The sequence below is a fragment of the Lepus europaeus genome, chromosome 7 (assembly GCF_033115175.1).
Source record: "Lepus europaeus isolate LE1 chromosome 7, mLepTim1.pri, whole genome shotgun sequence".
Lineage (NCBI taxonomy): Eukaryota > Metazoa > Chordata > Mammalia > Lagomorpha > Leporidae > Lepus > Lepus europaeus.
The window spans coordinates 39,026,167-39,052,974 of record NC_084833.1 but is presented as its reverse complement, the minus strand read 5'-3'; the positions used below and the strand labels follow the sequence as shown (position 1 = coordinate 39,052,974).

Genomic DNA, 26,808 nt, shown 5'->3' with positions numbered 1-26,808 from the left:
GAGCTTCTACATAGTTTCCTTGGGAGAGAGTCCAGATTCTCTCTCTCTCTCTCTTTCTCTCTCTCTCTCTTCCTTTTTATGGTGGGGGGGCTCTTCCTCCCCTGTTCTCTCTACTTTTTCCAAGAATAATGCTTGATCTTTCCTTGCTTTCCAAGGGGAGTTCGTTGGTTTTTGAGCTGTCAAGCTTCAGTCACTTCCAAAAGTTATTTTGTTTAGATTGCCTGTCAACAGAGAAGTGTCCATTTGTCTGTGGTTATTCCCAGAGAAATGTTTCATCCTTTTAGTTAACATTCACATTCTTAGGATCTGTTTCCCCCACAGTTGTGTAGAAAACCAGGACAGCTGGGTCAGGAAGTGTATTCAAACTCAAATGAATATTTTATTGCAACCACCTATCCCCAAGAACCGGAGCCTCTATGCAGAACATAAGTTACCGGTCATGGAGCTTCTTCTTTGCTCCCAGGTGTCTCCTTTTCTGTTGAGATAAATGATTTCCCTGACAGTGGAAAGTGTTAAGAATATTCCCAGTTCTCCAGAGTATATCATATTAATTTTGAAGCTTGGATGAAGAATTTTTATACCTTCCCTACTAAAAGGGCCCTAGAAGCCATATGAAATTTGATCCAAACCTCTCTAAGTAACTCTGCCTGCCCAAACAAGACAAGGTGAATTTGTTAAAAAGGAAAACTCATTCCACTCTTTTCACTTGACTATACTTGCTCAACAGAGAATATTTCCGTTACTGCACAATAAGGATCAACTGATCTAAGGCAATCCTAAATATCTATTTTTATATAATATTTAAAAATTTTATCCTCTAATATACTGTTTGTAATACTTTATAATGTCCTGTGATAATTGACCTAAGAACAGTCAATAGGTCTAGAATGGTTTCTCTTATTTAAAAAAAAAATTAGTTATTGGAAAGGTAAAGCAATGTTGAGAGAGAGAAGCAGAGAGAGAATGTGTATTTTCATCCACTGGTTTACTCCCCAAATGGCCACAAAAGCTGGGGATGGACCAAGATGAACCCAGGAGCCTGAAACTCAATCTAGGTCTCTGCATGGTTTTCAGAAACCCAAATATTTTAGCCAGTATCTGTTCCTTCCCAGTGAAGCTGCATTAACAGCAGAGTGGGAACTCCAAGTCATGCACTCTGATATGGGCATCCCATTTGGTGTGTAAACTACTCCACCAGTGCCTGCCCTAGAATAATTTCTAATAAGGGCACGGAAGACTAGAAGGAGACTACAAGAAAGGGAAGAAGCAAAATTTAAAAAGTATAAACTTTGAACTGAGATTTAACAATGAATTGTAGCTAAAGCAGGTAAAAGAAGGATATGATTTCAGTGCTGGTTGTACATTAGTATTACATACTGATCCCTTAAACTACTGATACTAGACCCCATCAGAGCGTGGATAAAGTAAATATCAGAATTGTGGAGTATCTGTGTTGGGGCAGAGAGGGAGATGATACTGATAATTTTTAAGACGAGAAAAAAAAAAAGAGTACCATATGAACTTTGGAAGGATCTCTAGAGTTACATAATTTTGTATTGCAGTATAACTTAAGACTTTTGGTCACTATTTTAGGGAAAGGGGAAGCTATTGAATAATTATAAGCAATGAATGAGCATGAATTTGAAGAGCTTTGCTGAATGCAGAAATCATGAAAGGATGGAGAAGAGTGAACAGATTTGCTAGCTATTTAAATTAAAATAAATATAATTTCAAGTATCTTGGATATGGTAATAAAAGGAAAATATCAAGGATAGCTTAACCAATTAATTTCTTTATTAATTCAAGGAACATTAATGAAGCACCTGTTGTATACCAAGTTCTAGAGATAAATTGAAACCATGGTTAAAATCATCTTATAGGAGGAAATAAATCATAAGCAAATAAAAAAGGAAGATAACATAGGAAGAATGCTACCTGATAATGAAAGCAGAATAAAGTTATATAGGGACTATCACTGGGTTGCTATGTCATCATGTGTGATATGAAAAAAATTTGTCTGAATGAAAAAGAGCTGGTCATGGGGAGACAAAGGGGTAGCCCATTGACTGAAGAAGGAACAGCCAGTATATACTACTATTGACTAGAGAAGGTTCTTTTAAAACTTAAAAATATATTTATTTAGTTATTTATTTGAAAGAAAGAACAAGAAGGAGAGAAAGAGAGAGGGAGAGAGAGAGAGATCTTGCATTTGCTGGTTCACTCACCAAATGGCTACAACAGCCAGGGCTGAGCAGGCTGAAGTCAAGAGCCAGGAGCTTCATCTGGGTCTCTTTCATGGGTGGAAAGGGCCCAAGTATTTGAGCCATCTTCCACTGCTTTCTCAGGAGAATGAGCAGGCAGATGGATCAGAAGTGGAGCAGCTAGAACTGGAGCCCATATGGGATGCCAGTGTCACAGACAGTAGTTTAACCAGCTATGCCACAACACTAGCCCCTAGAAGAGATCTCGTTTAAAGATGAAGTGGATGGCTGGTGCTGTGGCACAGCGGGTTAAAGCCTCAGCCTGCAGTGCCAGCATCCCTTATGGGCACTGGTTCAAGTCCCAGCTGCTCCTCTTCTGATCCAGCTCTCTGCTGTGGCCTGGGAAAGCAGTAGAAGATGGCCCAAGTCCTTGGGCCCCTGCACCCACTTGGGAGTCCTGGAGATCCCGGCTTTGGATCAGGTCAGCTCTGGCCTTTGCAGTCATTTGAGAAGTGAACCAGTGGAATGGAAGACCTCTCTTTCTCTCTCTCTCTCTCTCTCTCTCTCTCTCTCTCTGTAACTCCTCTTTCAAAAAATATAAAATAATTCTTTAAAACATAAAATAAAGATGGAGTGGAATAGGAGTTATGGAAACTAAATCATGAGCTGATAAATTGAGATTATATTTGAGAAATACAGAGATGTTTGAAATTAAGGTCTACAACTCAAATGAGGAGTCTAAGCTAAAGATAAATGCTTTAACTTTTAGAATATGTAGTAATGTGAGCCATGCATTAGGATGAAATCAGTAGATAGAATGAGAAAAATGTCAATCTAGTAGTGAGATTATAAGAGTAGGAGAGAAGAACAGACAGTGAGGAGTTTCAAGTGGAAGAAAGAGCAAAAAGTGAGGAGTCGCAAGAAACAGTGGTCAATCAGGACAAAATACTGCTGAATATTCCACTAAGACATGAAAGTAGCTCATTCAGTTGGGTGCTATAGATATCTTTGGTGAAAATCCCTGAGGAGGTGGACTTGCATGCTAGACTAGTGTGAAGGGAAGAGAAAATGAATAATGGAAAAATAGATGCAGCAGCAGATGTCATCAACTTGTTTATCTGCAGAAGAGATGAGGGAAATGAACAACCAGAAAGGAAAAATGGGTTGGTGAGGTATCAATTCCTTTGTTCATTTTTCCTACATAGGATATTCAAATGATTATAGGGAAGATTTCTGAGCAGGGAGGGAAAGAAAGGGGAGAAAGAAAGGGAAAGGGAATGGTTGAGAGAAGAGGAAGGCAAGACAGAAGACAGACATAAACAGATTTTTGGAAAGAATGATGGGGAGAATGCAGAATGTTAAGAAAGCTTAATATTTCCAGATTGTATTTCTATTTTATTGCTTATTAAATTTATTTGTTTTAGTTGCCATAGATGTTTTTTAAAAATGTTATCAGTACTTATTATTATTATTACTTATTATTTCAATTCTAAGAGTAACACTGCTATTGTTTCTTAAATGGTTTAGTTTAAGAAACAGAATGAGACTAAATGTGATATCCCAAGGTTACTATATGAAAAAATCAACCTGTTGAGGCAAATGTTTAAATAAACAAAAATGTTTTTCTAAAATAAGTCTTCATCATTAAGAAATTATCTTGAGGCTTCAAATGAAGATTTTTGAAATTATTTATATTAGTTTTCTATTGCTGCTTAATAAATTATACCACATTAAAACAACTTAAAAAATAAACAATTATTTATTCAAAATTTGCTCAGTGTTTCAAAGAGTTAATCAAGGTATCAGCCCAGCTGTATTTGTACCTGGAGCATGTGGTACTCTTTGATGCTTGTGTGGTTGTACAGGATCCAATTCCTTGTTGTGGTACTGAGGTATCTGTGCCTTTGCTGGATTTCAACTCAGAGAAACAGTCCTTAATCCTTACCACAGAGTCAGCTCCATGTTCAGTGCCAGCAATGGAGAATTTTTCTTTTGTCTCTGTGCTGTTTTTAATTACCTTTGCCAGGAAGAGCCCAGTCCCTTGTAGGAATTCATGGGAGACCATAATCTCTTCTCATAACATCAAACATACCTTAAATATAACCTTATCAAAGGTGACTATCTTATCATATTCTCCGGGCAAGCTCCAAGGACAACGCAGGCGGGAGGGACCGCAGCACCACACGCCACCACACCATACCACAGCACACCACAGCACACCACACAGGAGGAAGCTGCCATTTGAGTCCTTTGGCCACGTGTGGTGTTGGAGGAAGGCGTGTCTTCCCTGCTTCAACCCCTTTCCGCCCCCACCCCACCTCCTTCCTCCCTCCCTCCCACTGCCCCAGCCCCAGCCCCAGCCCCACCCCCTCCACCCCCACCTTGCTTCTCCTGGATCCCCCTCCACAGCACCTACCCTTATCACACAGTCAGTCAATAAAGCTTTCCTCTGAGCAAAAAAAAAAAAAAAAAAAGATTTATATTTAGTTAAAAAGATCTTGTATAGTTAAGACATACAAAATGAGATTCTACTGGAACAGTACAATTAAAAATAGAGATATTGAGAGCCTTTAGAATTCTGCATACCACACTGTCAAATAAATATCAGAAAAAAGACAACTGTGCATTCCCCTTCTAAGCAGATTTAACAAGGAACTTTCAATGACAAAATGGCACCTTAGGATACTTAATATTGTATCTTATACCAATTAGTTATTAGTTGATATGTAAATACTTAAGTTATCTGAAATATCAAATTCGGTATTTTGTGCTATTCTGAGGATCTATTGTCTTCTATACTCTGTACTTTTGAAGGCTGTGGCCTTTGGTTGCAACATAATTTTATCAATACTAAATTGAAGACAGTTAGGGATTGTAATCAGGAGAAACTTGAAATGGATTTGTGAAAATATCAATAGGAATTGGATTTGTTAGCAGAAAAATGCTTAGGGAATGTGTCCTCATTTTTTGAAATATACATTCAATGGAGCCAAGCACTGAGTTTGGCAAGAATAAATCTCAATTTTTTAAAAAAAATTTCACATTGATATTGATATTTTTAGATAACAACATTATTTGAAGCTGTGTGAATGAATAGGTAGATGATTTGAAACTGTTAGGGTAGGTGCAATGTAACCCAACTCAATTCCCAGTTCATATCTGCATTTTATCTTTCTCTTAGACTTCAAACTGTGAACTAAACTACCACATACTATTTTATTTCTGCTCTGTGCCATAAACTTGCAGAGTAACTTCATAAGAACCCACTTTTTAATTTCCTCCTCTCTCATGAGTGATTTATCTACCACTTTGGAATGTGAGGTGGAATAATTAAATAGTAATGTGAAGTGCGAAGTTTGTGGGTGGTTTGTTCCCTCTGAAATCCTGCTTTAATCAGAGTTGAACAGAATAGTACCGGATTGGCAGCTTTGGATTGTGAAGCAGAAAGTTCTCTTTCTCCTTGGCAGCTCATTCCCTTTGCCAGTCCCCTGCCCGGTAATGCTAAAAATTGAGACCACTTTTTTTTAAAACTTTTATTTAGTAAATATAAATTTCCAAAGTACAGTTTATGGATTACAATGGCTTCTCCCCCCCATAACTTCCCTCCCACCTGCACCCCTCCCATCTCCCACTCCCTCTCCCCTTCCATTCACATCAAGATTCATTTTCAATTATCTTTATATACAGAAGATCAATTTAGTATATATTAAGTAAAGATTTCATCAGTTTGCACCCACACAGAACATAAAGTGTAAAATACTGTTTGAGTACTAGTTATAGCATTAATTCACATTGGACAACACATTAAGGACAGAGATCCTACATGAGGAGTAAGTACACAGTGACTCCTGTTGTTGAATTAACAATCTGACACTCTTCTTTATGGCATCAGTAATCTCCCTAGGCTCTAGTCATGAGTTGCCAAGGCTGTGGAAGCCTTTTGAGTTCGCCAACTCCAATCTTATTTAGACAAGGTCATAGTTAAAATGGAAGTTCTCTCCTCCCAACAGAGAAAGGTACCTCCTTCTTTGATGGCCCCGTTCTTTCCACTGGGATCTCACTCGCAGGGATCTTTCATTTAGGTCCTTTTTTTTTTGGCCAGAGTGTCTTGGCTTTCCATGCCTAAAATACTCTCATGGGCTCTTCAGCCAGAACTGAGTGCCTTAAGGGCTGATTGTGAGGCCAGAGTGCTATTTAGGACATCCGCCATTCTATGAGTCTGCTGTGTATCCCGCTTCCCGTGTTGGATCATTCTCTCCCTTTTTGATTCTATCAGTTAGTATTTGCAGACACTAGTCTTGTTTGTGTGATCCCTTTGACTCTCAGACCTATCATTATGACCAATTGTGAACTGAAATTGATTACTTGGACTAGTGAGATGGCATTGGTACATGCCATCTTGATGGGATTGTATTGGAATCCCCTGGCACATTTCTAACTCCACCATTTGGGGCAAGTCCGATTGAGCATGTCCCAAATTGTACATCTCTTCCCTCTCTTATTCCCACTCTTATAGTTAACAGGGATCACTTTTCAGTTAAATTTAAACACCTAAGAATAATTGTGTATTAATTACAGAGTTCAACCAATAGTATTAAGTAGAACAACAACAAAAAAATACTAAAAGGGATAAAGTATTAATTTGAGACCACATATTTTTTAGATTTATTTTATTTATTTGAAAGGCAGAGTTACAGAGAAGCAGAGGCAGAGAGATAAAGATCTGTCATCCACTGGTTCACTCCCCAGATGGCTGCAACGGTCAGAGCTGACCTGATCTGAAGTCAGGAGCCAGGTGATTCCTCCATGTCTTCCACATGGGTTCAGGGGCCCAAGGACTTGGGCCATCTTCTACTGCTTCCCCAGGCCATAGCAGAGAGCTGGATCAGAAGAAGAGCAGCCGGGACTAGAACCGACGCTCATTTGGGATGCTGGTGCTTCTGGCCAGGGCTTTAACCTGCTGTGCCACAGCTCTGGCCAATAAGTGTCCTTTTTTATGACAGACAAATAAATAAAAGGTAAAACTACTACAAGAAAACAAAAGAGAGCAATTAAAGTTTATGACAGGGGAAGGCAAATAGTAGCAAAAAAACAAATGGTGGAAGTGTAGTGAGTGAAAGTTGTGGAGAGGTTATTGAGATATTGAGTTTGCAGTTGTAAAAGGCTGTGTTAGTCACTGAGAAAACTGGCTTTCACTCACAAGGAAATGGGATTCTGAGAATCAGCACAACATGAACGAAAAAACTCCTATCTCCCCAGGAGCAAACAATGATATCTAAGGAAAGAGTTTAAACACAGAACAAAGAGACAAAGTTAAAAATAATAAAGCTTACAGAAATATCATTTCAAAAGTTTATATCCAGTTTCTATTATCAGATGAAAAATACGTAGCTCCTCAAATTAAATCTTGATTCAAGTCACCATACTTTAGAGTTTCTCTCAAATCAAAAATTGTAACAGGCTTTATGCTTATGTAACTTAAAGACCTATGGCATAGCTTTTAAATCAAGAACAGGCTCTATAAAGATCAATCAGGTAGCTACTTACTGAGAGTGACAAAAGAAAGAAAGGCTGTTGTGATTCTCGTTATTTTAGATAGAATGTAGTTTGAGAGGTGTGCTTGCAACTGAGAACAAATATTTTTGGAAAATCTGTTAGATGGAGGAACTTTAAATGCCCAGTCTTTCATAACATTCATGGCTCCTTGAGGTAAAGGTCATTGTCTTCCTTTCTCAGGTGGTAAAATTAGGTAACTGAGAAATAAGGCAACTTCTCCAAGGCCTTAGAGCTAATAAATGTTAGATATGAAATTTGCACTTAAGTCTTTGTGATTCCAAGCAGCATGAATTTTCTAACATACCCTATGATTTATTGTAAGTGGGCAGTCAGGATTGAAGAAATTTAAATTATGCTTTGTTAAGGAAAGGCAAGTTGATGTAACACTAGCAGTTGGCATCATAATTTCAAAAGGATCTCTGACATCACTTTGAATATTAGAATTTTTACATGAATAAAACAGGAGAACTTGCAATAAAACATGAAATATATATTTTACTTGTCTTGGATGAATAATTTAAATAGATGAATGCTTATATATTGTGATATCATAAAGTTTTTAATGTCTCTACTATTCCCAAATAGAAACCTTTACACCACATGCACCAAAAAGAGTCTGAGTATACCAACATTATGATGTTTCATTTTCCTTGTCTAGTGGCAGATTTCCAGCTGGGTGATATAGTTTTAAACAAATAATTGTTTGAATAAGTCAATGGTAATTTGAACATCTTATATGCATTTTTCTGAACCATGTATAATATGTGCATTCTTAGTTGGACTAAAAAGTCTATAGATATTTGAGATATAGTTTGTTTACTAGGATAATCTTTTACCTCTAATTTGAAATTAACATATTCCAAGTAAGAAGTTTTTCAGAAATTGTACTAACAAAGCACATTTTGTTATTCTTCCCAAGGTGAGTTGGCAAACTGCTAGTATATCAGTATGTTCAGAAGGAAAAACAATGCAGGGTCCAAAAGTTTGGATCGCACATGTATTTATTATTTGCTTGAATACTTTCAGCAAGCACACGCATGTGAAAGTTTCTCGGATTTCTCTAGTGAGAAGCCCAAAATGTACTTGATCATTGAATGCCCCTTCTCTGCTTTTTTCATAATGATCTTTGAAACAAATTTGGGCCAGTGCAGGTCTGTGAAAATGTCTTCCCAGTGGAAATACTGATCAGACAGTCTTCTAGGTATGAATAGCTTCCAACTGCAAAGTTCTTTAATAACATTACTCATGAATGCTGATAATACAAGTTTTAAATATTATTCTAGAAAACCCATTAAATTAACCAAATTTAGAATATGGGAATGTATGAATATAAGAATTTTACAGTTTAAATTTAAGAGTTATATGCTTTTAAATAGATTTGAAAAATTTCTTCCTTACTTTTGAGCTTTTAAGATTGATGTATCTCTTGAAAAGTTCCATCTAGTTCAAATGTAAACAATATTAACCAAATGGAGTTCAGCTCTATCTAACCTAGTAGGTGTGTATGAATGGAAACAAACACCAATTCTTTCTTTACAGATGTTTAAACTATACCTATAAACTACTAATAAAGATAATATGTGAAGAACAGTGGCGTATAATGCCAAAGTAAACAGTTATTTACTTATTTTAGCCTTCTATACTGAAACCCAAAATCTTAGCGATGCTGGGCCAGAAAAGCATTTAATTCTCCAACAATTGACATGGTCAAGATATTCAAACAATAAAATCCAATCATCAAATTTCTAATAATTAGATCAGAGTAACACCTTTGGTAATTCGGATGCACGTTTGACTCAGCTTAAAAACTTTTTTGTCAAGATAAAACCCATTAAAATTCTCTTGCCTTGATGTGGGTATATGTTTACTCAATGGTTAAAAGGAGTGATTTATCCTCCTTTTTTCCCGAATTATCATAGGACCTAGCAAGTAGATGGAAGAATTAGTTGTTACTCAATAAAGTGTAGTAGAAAAATAAACAAATGACTTAGTGCAACTGCCAGTGTTTTTCTGTCACATCTAAACAAGAATCAAGGGATCATGATTATCTATCAAAAATAACTTCAGATTCTTAATTGGCTTGTGATGGCTTATCATAGGATTCTGAAGTTTGATGATGATTAATGAGAAAATGCACTAACTCTTATTGGTGATTATTTCCTTTATACAATGACTTTTACATATTTATTAAATAGTTTTATTCATAGAATTTTTATTCCTGTCAAGCAGTTTTAAACCAGTGTTCAAGAGTTCAAGAGTAGACAGAATCAATGTTTCGTCCTCCGAAATCAAAGCTGTTATGACATCACTGGCTTTGATTCTAAATAATTGTTCCTGTCTTGCTATCCTTTGCAGCCAGCTATTGCAAGCCCTGATATCATGTTCATTAAAATTCACATACCATGGGACACGCTGTGCAAGTATGCAGAGAGGCTGAATATCAGGATGCCCTTCAGGTACTTCCAAATTATACTTCATTCTCTCTCAATATATGTGAAGATGAGTCTGTGTTTTGAGCAATAAATGTAGACTTTCCATAGAGGAAATGTTTTCTCTTTGAAAATTAGGTTACCCTGGACAAATTTTTTCCCTTCTAATTCATTTGTCTAATGTGGTAAGTATCCTGATTCCCTAGACATGCTATATCTTTTCAAGATGTACATGCCTAGAAGGGAAAATAGTTATTATCAAATTTTCACTTTTCAACAATTCCCAAGATTCATCACATTTCCTATTTAATGGAGTGGATATAACTTGAAATTTTTCTGGTAGGCAGGAAGTAGAAGTATATATGATGCTAACACATAAATATGGCATTCTTCTCTGTATATTGGTTAGCAATTATCATTTCTTAGGTCACCTAGGATGTTTTCTTAGGTCTGTCCTCAGTACCAAGGAATAAATGGCAATGAGACTTCTCCTTTCAAATAATTTTAGCTTTTCCTTTAGATAAGCAAAGACTGCATAGACGTAAGTTTCTCTAAATTTAGTATTTTGTGTTATATGCAAAATGTATCACTTCCCTCCACCATTTCTCAAAATAAAATTCAACAATGCTACTTCTGCATGCAACATGTAAACTCCACATTGAATATAAGAATAATTACACTAATGTGGAACTCAATATGCTTCATCAGTTTCTAAGGATGTTTAATAGGCTCAGAGTAGACAGGCTACTAAATAAAAGAGCCTCTCAGTAATTAATTTAAATGAACACTAAGAGTACAATTCAAAACCAGAGAGAAAACTTTCACTCTCGTTAGCATGGAAAAGGTCAACTCTGGTAGGAGTTCTGAAATTCTCAGGTTTTATGACAAGCCCCCATGATACTGAAGTTAAAATATGAGATATTGATACTCATCTTCTTATTCCTCAGACTTTGAATGATGCAACCACAGTTATTGCCCATAAACAGTAATTTGATAAATTTGAGATTCGAGCATTTTGATGAAGTTTAGTCCCTTAGTGAAGTAAATAAAGGACTGTGAGATATTCTTTTGTGTTATGATTAGGTAGTTTGAAGTTCATAGAGGATCATTTTCAATTGAGTAATTATATTGAACTCATATTCTTAGTACCACTAGGTATGTAGGCATTCATGCTAAACCACTTTTATTTGAAAAAATTATCTTTTGGCATTAAATAACTTTCTAAAATTATTTGAAATTTGTCACTGGGACTCAATACTGATAACAATATATAATAATCTGCTGATATTAGAATACTCTTAATAGCACATATTCATGCCACTCAAAATTATGCAGAATATTATCACTGAGATGAATTTCGACCACTCAAAGAATTTTATATGTGATAATCATCAAACGTCACATAGACATTTTAAATAATTGCGTTTATTTAGAGTAGGAATCAAAATTCATGAAAACATTCTGAAACTTAATTTGAAAATATTTTCTGTAAGCTTTAACACATTTTATAACACCCATTTTCTATCTTGTGAATGTAGTTTTAAAATGTATAAAATATTCCTGGTTTAAATTATAATTGTGAAAATAGAAATAGCTTATGTTCAACATTAGATGATTTAAATAAATAAGAACACATCCTTGCAATGGAATATAATTCATTTATATAAAGGAATACAAATATTTCTTGATGAGTGTGGAGTAAAAAATAATTCAATATAATAAAATATGTGGGATATATAATTATTCTTTTTTAAAAAAACTTTTATTTAGTATATATTAAGTAAAGATTTCATCAGTTTGTAATTATTCTTACAATGTAAAATGCATAGCAATGCAATTGGAAGGAAATATAATGACATTTACAATGATTACTTCCGCTGGGTGGAAATATGGACTCCTGTTATTTTGTTTATATCATAAAATTATCTATTTTGTGCAACTGGCATTGTGGTACAGTGCATTAAGTGGTGGTTACATCCCATATAAGCATTGATTGAGTCCCAGCTCCTCTAATTCCATACGGCTCTCTGCTAATATGTCTAGGAAAGCAGTGGAAGATGTCCCTAATGTTTAGGCCCCTGCCAGTGACATAAAAGACCTGGATGGAATTCCCGATTCCAGGCAGCAGCTTGGCCCAGTACTGGCCATTAAGACCATTTGGGGAGTGAATCAGTGAATGGAATTTAGTTCTCTTCCTGTGTCTCTCCTTCTCTCTCTGTAATTCTGCCTTTTCAAATAAATAAGTTAATATTTATTTAAAAATTGTCTTTTTCCCACAAGCCCTAATTTGATTTCATGATGTAAACACAAGAGGCAAAGGAAATGTCAGACCCAAGACAATGAACTGCTTTTTCACATCAGGAGAAAATTACTGAATTTTTTTTCAACCTAATACTAACTGATTTAAGTTGCCTTCATCCCACTGCAATGGTTGTAATTCACCATGGTTTTTAAGTTCATCATTAAATTTACATGGTACATTGAAGGGGAAGAAACCCATAATGGTAATCATAAGTTTGTTCTGTCTATTGATTTCAATAATAAGATTCAGTTCAGCTGTAAAGGACATCATGGTAAAATATCTTATCAAAAAGGGAGTGTGTCTATGGACTTCATATATATCAGATATTTGTCAAAGTCCAGAAGATTGCTTTCTTTGGCTGTGTGATGGGGATTTGGCATTATTTGACTTAGATCTAGGCATGTGCCGCTATTATTAACATGCAACTACAGTTTCATTCACTAGCAGAGAAAATTGTGAACACAATGTTGGTGCATTTGAGCAGTTATAGCAAATTTGCATAGAGCATGTGGCTTAAGCAATAACACTTTATTTTTTAGTTTTGGAGATTCCAAGATTATAGTACTAGCATGGTCAGAGTCCAGTGAAGATATCCCTTGAAGTTTTATCTTCACATGGTAGAAATGCAGCTTCTCTTCTCTTCTAATACGGACACTAACCCCCTTGACAGGATTCCACCCTCATGAAATAATTACTTCTATGAGAACTCACTTCTAAATACCACTAGATATTCAGGTTTCAACATACAAATTTTGTTGGATCATCTTTGGCCCTTTGCAATCAGTAACAAATATTTTCTTTACAAGAAATATGTCAGTGTCATAATTTCAAAGGTAGTTTCTCCTTTTTTATCAAAAAGCATGTTTATCCTCCTGTACTCTATCTATATTTCATAATTTAAAATAAGTTTATTCTGGGTCAAATGTTATGCCATACGGGCTACATTGCCTATTGGGATGCCTACAGAATCTCATGTCATACTTTTCATATTGCTCTTTCCTCCATCTCAACTACACTTTATAAATTTTTAAAAACTGAAAGTTCGGTGACAACTAACCAAGCACAAAAAAGGAAACCTGTTGAAGTGAACGGGACACTATGAGAAACAGTGACTTGGTCAGCTCTTGTCCTGACTGTTGATGTACAATGTAATACTTTATCCATTTTAGTATTTTTTTGTTGTTCTACTTAATACTATTGGATGGACTCTGTAATTAACGCACAATTATTCTTAGGTGTTTAAATTTAACTGAAAAGTGATCCCTGTTAACTATAAGAGTGGGAATAAGAGAGGGAAGAGATGTACAATTTGGGACATGCTCAATCGGACTTGCCCCAAATGGTGGAGTTAGAAATGTGCCAGGGGATTCCAATACAATCCCATCAAGATGGCATGTACCAATGCCATCTCACTAGTCCAAGTGATCAATTTCAGTTCACAATTGGTCATAATGATAGGTCTGAGAGTCAAAGGGATCACACAAACAAGACTAGTGTCTGCAAATACTAACTGATAGAATCAAAAAGGGAGAGAATGATCCAACACGGGAAGCGGGATACACAGCAGACTCATAGAATGGCGGATGTCCTAAAAATAGCACTCTGGCCTCACAATCAGCCCTTAAGACACTCAGATCTGGCTGAAGAGCCCATGAGAGTATTTTAGGCATGGAAAGCCAAGACACTCTGACAAAAAAAAAAAAAAAAAAAAAAAAACAACGACCTAAATGAAAGATCTCTGCAAGTGAGATCCCAGTGGAAAGAATGGTCCATCAAAGAAGGAAGTACCTTTCTCTGAAGGGAGGAGAGAACTTCCATTTTGACTATGACCTTGTCTAAATAAGATCGGAGTTGGCGAACTCAACAGGCTTCCACAGCCTTGGCAACTCATGACTAGAGCCTAGGGAGATTACTGACGCCATAAACAAGAGTGTCAAATTGTTAAGTCAACAACAGGAGTCACTATGTACTTACTCCTCATGTAGGATCTCTGTCCTTAATGTGTTGTCCAATGTAATTTAATGCTGTAACTAGTACTCAAACAGTATTTTACACTTTATGTTCTGTGTGGGGGCAAACTGATGAAATCTTTACTTAATATATATTAAATTGATCATCTGTATATAAAGATAATTGAAAATGAATCTTGATGTGAATGGAAGGGGAGAGGGAGTGGGAGATGGGAAGGGTGCGGGTGGGAGGGAAGTTTTGGGGGGGAAAGCCATTGTAATCCATAAACTGTACTTTGGAAATTTATATTTACTAAATAAAGTTAAAAAAAAAAACTGAAAGTTTAATAGAGCTCCTCATCTCCCTTTCTCTCAATTCCCTTATTCCTCCCATTTCAAACAAATTTCAGAAAATTCTTAGTGACAAAATAATTGGTATTCTTATAATTTTGTTTTTAAAACAATCTTTTATCAAATTAATTCCTTTGTTTCTCTTTTTTAAATGTACATGGAAACAATCCCTTACCATATTGTTTTTCAGATTAGTTTGCGTTAAGGCTGTGTGCTTGGCATCCATCTGTCTCAGCAGAGATTTTGAAGATGATATTCCCTTCAGTCAGATTTTTAAAAAATAAATAGCATTCATTGCTAATTTCCTGGTAACAGTGCCTTTTTAAGGGAGAGTTCCTATACATTCAAGAGCAGGGCGTGGTGCAGAAAGATGTAGAACTTATGCAGTTACTATCAGTTCTTTCTTATTTTTTTCTCTTTATTATACACTTTTCAGACAAAGTTTGTAATTGCTGCACTATTGAAACTTTTAGAGCATACAATTCTCACAATGTAATAATATAACTCTTATAAATTAGGTAGCATTTTCCAAAGTGTATCAAGGTAATATTGGTTATATAAGATCTTAAGAAGAAAATCTTGTAACCAAATACCTTCAATAATTGCTGAATTAATAAGTACATCAACATCAAGAACTTTTGTAGAAGAGGTAGTCAGTCTTTAGAATGTAATAGAATTACTTGGGAATCACAGTAAACAATGAAATTTTCTGGAACTTATGTCTGGAAATTCTAACATCACAAATCTGGGATAGGATTGGACACATAGATTTTTAATAAGCATTCCAAATGGCTCTGATGCAAATGATAAAGAAATATTGTCCTGGGGATTTCAATCATTTTGAAATTTATTGTAGTTTTTATAAATTTCAAGGGGGCAGTTATGAAATATAGCCTCTCATTTCCAGATGATGCTGATATTCTGAGAAAATAGTTTGAGACATGCTAGAACACAGAGTTATCTTGAAACATGGATATAGCGTTAATTAATTCCTTATAACAGACATCTCTTTTATTTATAAGGTACACCTGAAATTTCGGATTGCAGTCAGCATCTACTACCAGAATACTATCCAAGCAGCAAAGTGTGTTTTTTTAAATTTTTAAATGTCTGAATATTTATTTATTTATTTGAGAAGTAGAGTTACAGACAGAGGGAGAGTCAGAGAGAAAGGTCTTCCTTCCATCTCCTGGTTTACTCCCCAAATGGGCATGATGGCAGGACCTGTGTGGATCTGAAGCCAGGAGCCAGGAACTTGTTCCTGTTATCCCCCACAGGTGCAGGGGCCTAAGCATTCGGGCCATCCTCTAGTGCTTTGCTGGGCCATAGCAGAGAGCTACCGGTGCCCTCATGGGATGCCAGCACCTCAGGCAGATGCATAGCCCACTATGCCACAGAGCCGGCCCTGCAGCAAAGTGTTTTATAATGGCCAATCCAGTCTCCAGGCATTATCTATTATCACATTCAATGATGTATATAATGTATAGAATACAGTTGTCCCTATGTATCAGTGTGTTTTGCATCACTGGGTTCAATCAACTGCTTATCAAAAGTTTTTGAAACAAATTGGCAACTACATCTCAAATATATATATATATATATGTATATATATATATATATACACATAGACTTTTGTCTTGTCATTATTTCCTAAGCAATGCAGCATTACAACTTTTTATATAATATTTACATTATATTAATATTATAAATAATCCAGATGTGATGCAAGGTACACATGATAATGCATTTGTTAGATGTAAATACTATGCTTGTCCTTCTTAGGGACAAGTGGATCCTGTAGACATTTTCTCCAAAATAGAAGAAATAACTATGTACAAGACTAATAAAGAAATCAAACACGAAATATATATGTGTGTGTGTGTCTGTGTTTGCATCTTCTTAGAACAGATGCTTAAATTTATGCATATAAATTTTACCTTGAGCTTTTCCATGTAGTTATTTAGATATTAAAACATATTAAAATTTATTAAGAAAAGCTGTAGATTTATTAGTTATAACCTTTATTGCAAAAGTTTTCTGATACCTTATTATTTGACCACAACTGGAGCATTTTGTCCAAATATGGGGAATAATGATGATAAATTACAGGATGAAAGACCACTGGTCAAAAAAGGTTAATCCTACAGGGCCATTTATGCAAAACAAATAAGGAGAATTAAAGATTGTTGATGACTTCATAGATTACAGGTACAGTGTATATTGTTGGGGAAATATAATTAACAACAAAATCTCTCCCACTCTTCCACAAAGTTAGAAGAGGAAAAAAATATTACTAAATAAACATTAAATTAGAACAGATGTATGAAGATCAGTCGGCCAAGAGGTTGCAAAGACAGGAAGAAATTCCATGCTCTTGTATAATCAATTAGATATAACCTTATCCTTACATGCTCTCATCTGTAAGTAAGGGGATTGAAAACATCATGTATAGTTTATCTCCGATTTAGCTGCTATTTGGGGAATTCTTTGGATTTGTACAGGAAAATAAAACTTCTGATACCTTTATGACAGGAGTAGTTTTGCACCTTGGAGCTAGGAATTCACCAAAGTTAGGTGCCTAAGATCCTTTAGAAACTAAGAGACCTCCCTTAATATTTACACATCAAATGGGTGCTACCAGTGCTTTAGGAAACTGACAAAAGCCATATATAGTTTGCTAAAAAGCTTATATACATTTCAAAGAGTAGAGAAAGTTCTTACAGTGCCAAGGTTTACTCAAGTAAGTGCTGTGGGGAGGGAGAAGTTTCTCTTTTTTTTCAACTAGGAGAATTGATTCTCTCATGTTTAATTTTTGTTTTCCCACCCACACAGTGGAACTGTTCTACAAAATATCTGTATTCATCTTGCATAACTCTTTCTCCCTTTGATCTTTATTTCTCCCAAGGCATTTTTGAAATAAAAACTTAAGAAAAGTGCTTAACAGAAATATTTCACACTAGCAGCAAAAGAAATAAAGAATTGCATTTGCCCAAATGCTGCTTTATAAATTTTCCTAATATCTACTATTGATAATAACAACTACAAGTTTCATCTCCTCTTAATCATACTTCTGGATATATCTTTGTACAGGAAATTATTTTAAGGAATGTTTTACACTTGAAGATCTTTGTTTTATTATTGATACCTTATTTGGTAAATGTTTATTACATGCAAAGTGTTTTTAGTCACAGAAGGAGATAAGTGCAGCTCTGAATTCAAGAAAACTCCTTCATCTATCTATCAATCATGAGAATGTCTACTACTTATCAAGGAATGTGCAAGTATGCACCAGGCATGCAAAGTCAAATGAATTAAACTACTCTCATTAAGAAATCAACCTATTTTAAAAGATGGTGAAGAGTTATGTAACACTGGTGGAGAGGATGTTCAGAAAAAAGAATGGGTTTACAGAACTATAACGTTAAGATCATATATGCACATAAACTTCCCTGTATGTTTGAAAAATGAAAGGGATGGTATAGGATCCATATAACAAACCTAAAATCTGATATTTTAATGACAAATTATGTCAGGGAAAATTTTAAAATTATTTTCTAGCAATATTACCAGTGATTGCAATGAAATATAGCATATCAGAAGGTTTCCAAGTTTTCTATGCAGATGAGAACTAAGCAGTAAATATTTGACTCTCAGCCTTGCTTTCTAGATATCTCACCAGGAAGGAGCTTACTGATCCTTTGAGATGGGTTTGGAGATGGAGACAAAGAATCATTGTAGGAGACCCAGGTTATCAGCTTCCTGAGCTCCAATATGAGGATGTAGAGAAAATCTTTAGGATATGAATGAACCTTTGTCACTACTTGCTCTACACTATTTAGTCTTTCATTTCTCTAAAATCTCACATGCTAACTAAAACACTCAATTATCTCCCCATTGCTTTCCATCGAAAAACCTAAGCTTTAGTTATAAGACCACTCACCATAATTTGTGTGTTGTTCATCATCTCCCACATCTTTTCATCACTGTCCTAAGTTTTCAATACTGCATGTATTCTAGCTATTGCCAAATTGGTTGAAATGCCCTGAATCTCAGAGTGCCTGTTCTTACCCCACAACCATCTTATACTACAATCTCTGTCTAGAATGCCACATCTAACCACTTCATCCAAACAATTACCACTACTTCAAGAGACAATGCAGGTAATAAATCCTCATCAGACTTCCCTGTGCCATTTCTCCTCTTTGTATAAAAACTGAGCTTCCTTTTGTGGCTATTTCCATAGCACTTTCTGTTTTTCTATGTTACCACATTTTGTTAAAACTAAAATTACCTGTCATTTCAACTGCAAAGGAAACTCCTTGTGGTCACAGACCCTTCTATTTTATTCTGTTTTTTACATGGCTATATTTTATACATCTTGGTAAGCCAGAAGTATTTATTACAGATCTGTTTAGATGAATGTGTGGATGGATGGATGGATGGTGGGTGGATTTCATAATGTAAGCAAATATATTGGATTTTTAGGAACTGAGTGGGAGAAGACAGACTTTGCAAACCATTCTAAAGGTAATACTTAAAAGGGTCTATTGCTTTATTAAATTAACTTTTTTATTAGTGACATTATTCTGAATTAAAACCATGTAAATTCTATATTATTCTTTTTAAGCATATGGAACGTGTGATATGGAAATGTTCCAGATGACTGAATGTTGTCACTCACTCAGTTCATGTTATTTCCCTGTGACTTTCCTCAGCTTGATTTCTATTCTTTTTCAGGAAAAAATGCTATTACACTGACCAAAGGAGCAATTCAATGGGCAGGTAGGTGGTTGATGTGTAATTTGTTTATACTAATTAGTCATTTGGAAAAAGAAAAGACAAAATTCATTTACCCATATCAGCATTTGTAGATTTTAGGAAGAAAAATTTTATTGATTTGTTCAAGAGATTTCCGGAACCACTTATGCCAAATTGAACAATGTTTAATCAGGATATTTGTTTGTTTCTATTTACCATTAATATTTCTGAAATCATCTCATAATATATAATATATAGAAAGGATTTTTATTGCAAATTAACATTTTTAAATAATCTTATTTTAAAATATTTTGAAACAGAGATTATGAGTAAAAGATGACCCAGTAATAGAGTAATAGAGCAATAGATCCAGCAAAGACTTGCTGAGTCAACTCATCTCTGACTTGACAGAAGTGATGTAGACTAACTCTGAGAGGATGAAGTGATTTACCTAGGTCATGTAACATCTTCTGAATTGGAGACCCACTCTTATTCTGCCATCAAATACTAGGAACACCTACCTCTTTCATCCTGATATTGAAAATGAGTTTATTTTCAAGAACATTTCAAAACATCAGTGTTTTTTTTTTTTTCCTATCATAGTAAAAGTAACCATGGAAAAGGGATTAATCCAACCAAAATCCTGAGACATAAGAAACTCTCCCACCTGAAAACCTTTGCACTGTTTAATTGAAGGAAATGATCTTCCATTTAATGAATGCCCAATCTAAAAGCTTAGTACAGTTGGCTGTTTTATTCCTCATTGCTATATAATCAATGAACAAAGGCAAAAACCATGTGAATGTGGTAAAATATGCTCCATTGAGTAATTTTACAGCATCTGCGAGTCAGAATGGTAGAAATTCTAGAACAAAAAAAAAGATATTGTGAATAAATGACCACTTTAAGAAAGGATTAAGCCGGCGCCGCGGCTCACTAGGCTAATCCTCCGCCTTGCGGCGCCGGCACACCGGGTTCTAGTCCCGGTCAGGGCACCGATCCTGTCCCGGTTGCCCCTCTTCCAGGCCAGCTCTCTGCTGTGGCCAGGGAGTGCAGTGGAGGATGGCCCAAGTGCTTGGGCCCTGCACCCCATGTGAGATCAGGATAAGCACCTGGCTCCTGCCATCAGATCAGCGCGGTGCGCCAGCCGCAGCGCGCCTACCGCGGCGGCCATTGGAGGGTGAACCAACGGCAAAAGGAAGACCTTTCTCTGTCTCTCTCTCACTGTCCACTCTGCCTGTCAAAAAAAAAAAAAAAAAAAAAAAGAAAAAAGAAAAAAAAGAAAGGATTAAATAAATCTAGTTCCCTCATAAAATAAAATTGCTGTATATAATTTGGAACCTTCAAAATCCTAACTTTTAACATAAAATTTAGGTATTGTATGGTTGAAATATAAGAAAAATAAATTATGAAAGAAAACAATTTGATATTAGAATGTATATTAAGAACATTAATACTAAAATGGCCTTTAAAAAATTAGTGATGTTCCTCAGCCAAGTTAGATTTTCCTAGCAAATTCATATGAATGAGCTCTCATCATTTCTCATATTAATATTTGACCATTTAGCAAATCCCCAGTCATATTTGCATAAAATGTCACTGGACTATTTTATAAATTTAGCATATAAATTTAGCATATAAATTTAGCATATAAACTTACAACTGCAGGTTTCTCTTATTTGTTCTGCATATGCCTGCTTAATGTTAGATGATTAGTAAAGTCTCTTGTATTTGCTTCATACACTGCTATAGAATTAGTGAGACTTTTGCTGATGCAAATTGCAGGGTTTCTGTTAAATAGTTTATTTCAGCAACTTGCAGAAGAATAAAATCCAGTGTATTAAAATTATAACAGAGTCTATATATGGAAATAAAACTATCACAATTTAGTTTTAGAATGAACTTGTACATAGAATCCATTATATATATATATATATATATATATATGTATGAACCAAATCCTAAGACAAAAATTTTAATAGAGAAAAAATGTGCTTTTAATGTATTGATTAATAAGAAAAGGAAATTAGAAAAATGAGTATTTATCATGTGTCCTAACATGTCTTATCTTTTATGTTTATTATTGTTTCCTGTTCACCAAATGAAAATATACTTACCAGTTACTCAAAATGATTATTAAAATATCTTGAGCCTTACTATAGCCTACAATCTACTTATCATTGTTTTGTTTCTTAACTTTGTTGATGCTTGTGGAAAGGGTAGGGAAAAAGTAAAACAAAGAGTTTATGAGTCTATGTAACATGTTACTGAAGAAAACTGCTGTTACTTGCTTAAGTTCAAGCTATTCAACTAAGAAAATTGATTCTGATTTTAAAAACTTCACCATCAAGCAAGACATTATTAAAATTGTCTTGTGTGATGTGTGTATGGTGTATGATCCTTACAATGTTGTGAAACTAAATCTATAAACGTTTTGAAAAGTAGGAAATTAAAATTAAATGTGCCCATTGAACTTTAGTTGTGCTTTTCCTTCTTGATCGGGAAAGATGCTTTGTGTGTGGTTGATTTTGAAGCGTAAGCAATAAGAGAATAAATTATGTAAAGGAAATTATCCAGCTCTTGAAGCTCGTCATCTCTCCAGGCAGATTGAGAGGAAATGGCTGTAGTTTTTATTGTTGCAATTTACCTTCTATTTACAAAGTATTTTCACATTCTGTTATCAAAGAATATTCAAAAGGATCCTGCAAGGGAGGCAGAAAAGAAGGTAGCAAGCTTTGTGAATCAGGTAAAATAAATTACTCCTTTCCCATCTCTACCACCCCTACTCCAGTTTCACAGATAGTTTCACGGAGTTTGTATTTTAGCCAAGTTATTTTGACCCTTTAATGCTGATTTATTTTCAGTTTCCATAGATTTCTCTTAGCTTTTCCTGAATTTCAGCAAAGGAACTTAAAAGTCACTTAGATCACATAGTACCACAAAATCTTTTTTATTTTATTTTTTGCAAGATTCCTTTGCAAGTTTGCAGGATTCCTAATACAATTAAGGTTTGATGAAGTATAGAGTATTACACTACATTGGTGGTAGGATAGTGGTAACTGTATTAGAATTAGTAGGGGTAATAATCCTCATTTTTTATCACACACATTTATTGAGTGCTTACCATGTACTGTACTTTGTATTGCAACAATGTATTTAATTATGAAAATGTCATTTCAGTAAGATATGAGAAAATCAAGTGAAGCTAAAAGAAATTAATAAATTGCATCCTTACCTCTGGGTATTCAAATCCAGGCCTGATCTTGTCATGCCATCAGACAGCATGTATCCTTAAACAGGAAGTATATGTGCAAAGCCTACTTTGATAATACCACTTAATTTCTGTTATCATTAATGAAGAAGAGAGGGACAAGTTCTTGTCTTCAGGCAAAAAAAAAAAAAATTTACATGTAAGACAGAGAGGAGTGGTAAGCCAGGCAGCAAGGTTTAATGGGGTCATCTATTAGAACAGATGGGCACTTATCTAGGCAGAATATGAACGTCCTCAGCCATTCAGATGGGGAAAAGAAAGGATAAATAGCTTAATGGAGAGAATACACATGGAAGGCCAGGCAGGCTGCTGAGGGAAGAGCTAAGAGCTGAGAGTACCGTTTGTACTCTCAGCTTATAAGGGGCTTATAAGGAAACAAGGCTCAGTTATGCTATTTCTTCTCCCCTCCACCCTTCTCCTTGACAAAGTATTTGCTGGATGTGAAACAAGTAAAATTCTTTCCAAGGTCTTATATCCAGTGATATCAGACTGGGTTACCCACTTGACTCTGGGCAAAGAGGACTCCTCTACAGTGCTTTCCTTGGGAGAAGGCTATTTAACATCCCCCCTCAAGAGAAACTACCCATAATATTGTGTGAAGCTCTCCATTTCTGTATATTTTTCCAGATGACATGGATGTAGAGCTTCTTATGTGTATTCTTGGTATCTGTCGTTTGAGGGAGGCCTGGAAAAGACTATTCTGCACAGTACAGAAGGCTGGTCACATCATCCAACAGGATAGGTTGAGAACCCTGCCTCTCAACCATCTGGACCAGGATATCTTTTATTCTGTTAGAGATAAAGCAGAGAAGAGCATTAAAACACATGGTCTAGGAGCCAGCACTGTGGTATAGTAGATAAAGCCATCATATGGGATGCTGGCATCCCATATGAGTGCCAGGTTGAGTCTTGGCTGCTCTATTTCTGGTCTAGCTCCCTGCTAATGATCTGGGAAAATAGCAGAAGGTAGCCCAAGTATTTGGGTTCCTTTGGCCATATGGGAGACCCATAAAAACCTACTGGCCCCTGATTTCAGATCAGTCCTGCTCTGGCCATTTGGGGAGTAAACCTGCAGATGGAAGATTTTTTCTCTCTCTCTCTCTCTCTCTCTCTCTCCCTTTCAAATCAATAAATCTTAACAACTAGAACAACCAAAGAACCCACATGGTTCAAAGAGAAGCAGTAAGCATAAGGTAGTTATAGGGCCAAGGACAAACAATAGCCAAGATTCTATGACCAAATGCTTGGCCAAAAGTTCCAAAGCTGGTTAGCCTGGTCCTGGAGTTGTGTGGCCTTACCCAAGAAATGATGAGCATGGTTTTGTACCTGTCCAGTTTGGCCCATAAAAATATTTGGAACATGGCATAGAAACCCCGTTGGGCAGTAGTTGCGTGCCTAACTGCCTGCCTGCCTGTTTTGAAGGACTGGGTTTAGCAAAGCTGGAAAGGGGTCACTAGTCATGACAGCTTTTGCCTGATGAAGGCTGTGTTCTATTCTTTTTCCCAAAAGAGAGGTCCTCATTTTGGCCTGCCCTTGAGTGCCTGATTTAGGAACGTCACTATTTCCCTCTGCCTAGGAATCCATACTTGTTAGAGAAATGCTCTAGCTGTCTTAAGGTTTCAGGGCAGGAATTTGCAGTATGGCCTATATCTTCCATGGGAATAGTCTTCTCTCCCCAGTGGTGAGGACAAGCCCTGAATAAATAACTTTGTGTGGGCTGGCTGCAATTTACCCTGACACCTGTATGATACATTCTGTTATGAAGTTAAAGGTGTTAGTTAACACTGAAGACCAGCCTCCAGCCGGGGAACAGACTAATAAATCATCTATATACTGGATTATTTTTGTACCCCCATCAAGATAGATGTTCTTTAAATCCTCCTCAAGAACCTGCACAGATAGGCACAGATGGACTCTGAAACCCCGTGCAATACTGTCCACGTTAGTTGTTACTTTGTACACTGTTTGCTACCCTATTTAAAGGCAAATAACTGACCGATGTAGAGGTGTTGGGAGGGGTAGATTTAGGCTTAATAATAATTGTGTAGGCTTTAAAGTCTGGCCAGAAAAAAATGTGAGGCACATATCTATCTATCTCTTCACATGGGGTAATGGGAGAAGCATTATAAGGGAGCTGTGAATCTTCTTAAGGAAAGTTAATATTAGTGGAGATGAGTGGAATAGTTTCTTGTCTTCAGTGAAGAAAGAATACAGAGGTGAGACAGACATGTTAAGCAAGGTAGCAAAGTTTAATGGGGTAGGGCAACTATCAGAAAGAGGGGCACCTCTCCAGATAGAATATGAGTAAAAGTGCCCCATTGACTCCCATTAACTGGTTGTGCTGGGAGGACAGCTCGCCTGAGTAGGAGGTTAATGCAGGAGAATACATGGTGTCTCTAAAACAAAATTTATGATCCTACCTACAAGGTCACTGACCTATGCCATCTCCTCAATAGTGATGGTTACTTTGATAGCTGGATGGATTGAAGAGCTTTTTCAGGTGAGGGCCAACAGGGTCTGTGGTTCTGACCTGGGAGTCCTTTGACCCCAGGGCAGTTCCATTTCCAAAGACCAAACTCATGGCAGAGCTGACTGGGCTCTCAGGAAGCCGACTTCTCTCACAGCTGTTTGCCGAGCGTCCTGGCTTTTACTTTGAAAACAAGTGTCATTTGAGGGTGGAGTGGACTTGTTGGATCTCTTTGATGTCAGATCACCACATAAAGCAATTATTGATTTGTCCACTTCCTATCCTTATAGTGCTCCTGCTGCCTAGCTTTCTCTTCTTCCTCCTGGGCACTGATAAAGTGGACTCTAGAAGCAGATTTTAGGATATCAGCCAAGAGGGTGCTTAGATAAATCCCTGATTTTTGAAGTTTGCTTTTAACATCAAGTTGGCCTGAGCTAGACATCTATGGTTATGGGCATGTTCTGACAGTTTTTCCCTGTGAGATAGGACAGTGCCTGCAAGTGCCCTTCTAAGTAAGAGCGAATGTGATGACCACCTTAAGCAACTCTCTATAACTTTTTAGATCATCAGGAAAACTTCCTGTTATTTTGGTTTTTAAGGGGGAGTTTTGCCCATTTACTGTGCACATGATAAAACAAGCCTAGTTGTAAAATCATATAGTTTAAGTTCTCATTTTCTGGCTATTTTATTTGGTCATCTATATTAAGGCTAGGTATTATTACAGACATAGGTTAGTCATCCCTTTTATAAGTCATCCTCGTGGAGAATCCTGTGAAATAGCCAATCTCCCACCCAGAAGAGAATAGAGGAGAAATGAGGTAACAAGTCAGTCCTCTTTGTTTGCTTAACTTGCCTTCCTGGGCTTTCAGCTTTAAGTGGTGCTCACCATGTAGCCACATTTCCTGTGCTTTTGGACTTAACCAGTGCTTAGCCTGACTTAGAGGAGAAGCTGTGGCACATGTGGCTCTCCCTATTGTGACACATGTCTTTTCCATCCTTAGGCTTCTGGATTTTCACTGTGTGGCTGGTGGGTTAGGCGTCTTGGTTGCTGGGTTTAACTAATATTACAGATAACAAACAAATTTATACTAGAGGTTACTATATAACTCAAAATTGAATTTTTGAACTTATCTGGATTTCTAGATTTTCATTATATAGCCTGTGAATATTAAAAATTCTTGTGTTCCTGGAACTGAGCTATCTAGTATCAGCTACATAACTGTCTTCAATCATCTTTAAATATCTTTCGAAACCTCTCCTCCCTTTTGGCTAGACCTCTTTTTGATCCACATTTTGACCTGGCAATACCTGGCTATTTATTGTTATTTTTGAGCCTTTATCAGTCCCTCTTTAAAGAATCTGACCTACAGGCCAGAGACTGCTACAGCTTGAAAAAACATTCTCACAACTTAAGTTTAGCATCATTTCACATCTTGGCAGCACTTTTAATACAATTCAAGCAGCCTAATTAGTCATTATCTCTGCAGGATGAGAGATGTATCCTTTGACATTTCCAGGGGCCAA

General features: G+C 36.2%; 1 protein-coding gene across 1 annotated transcript in view; it reads left to right on the top strand.

Moving 5' to 3' along the window:
• Positions 1–26,808, top strand: part of ANO3 (anoctamin 3) — a 418,996-nt gene that overhangs the window by 261,879 nt on the left and 130,309 nt on the right. The window contains 2 exon segments of the mRNA XM_062198061.1: positions 10,113–10,213; positions 19,526–19,570. Of these exon segments, the coding sequence (XP_062054045.1) occupies positions 10,113–10,213; positions 19,526–19,570 (146 nt within the window).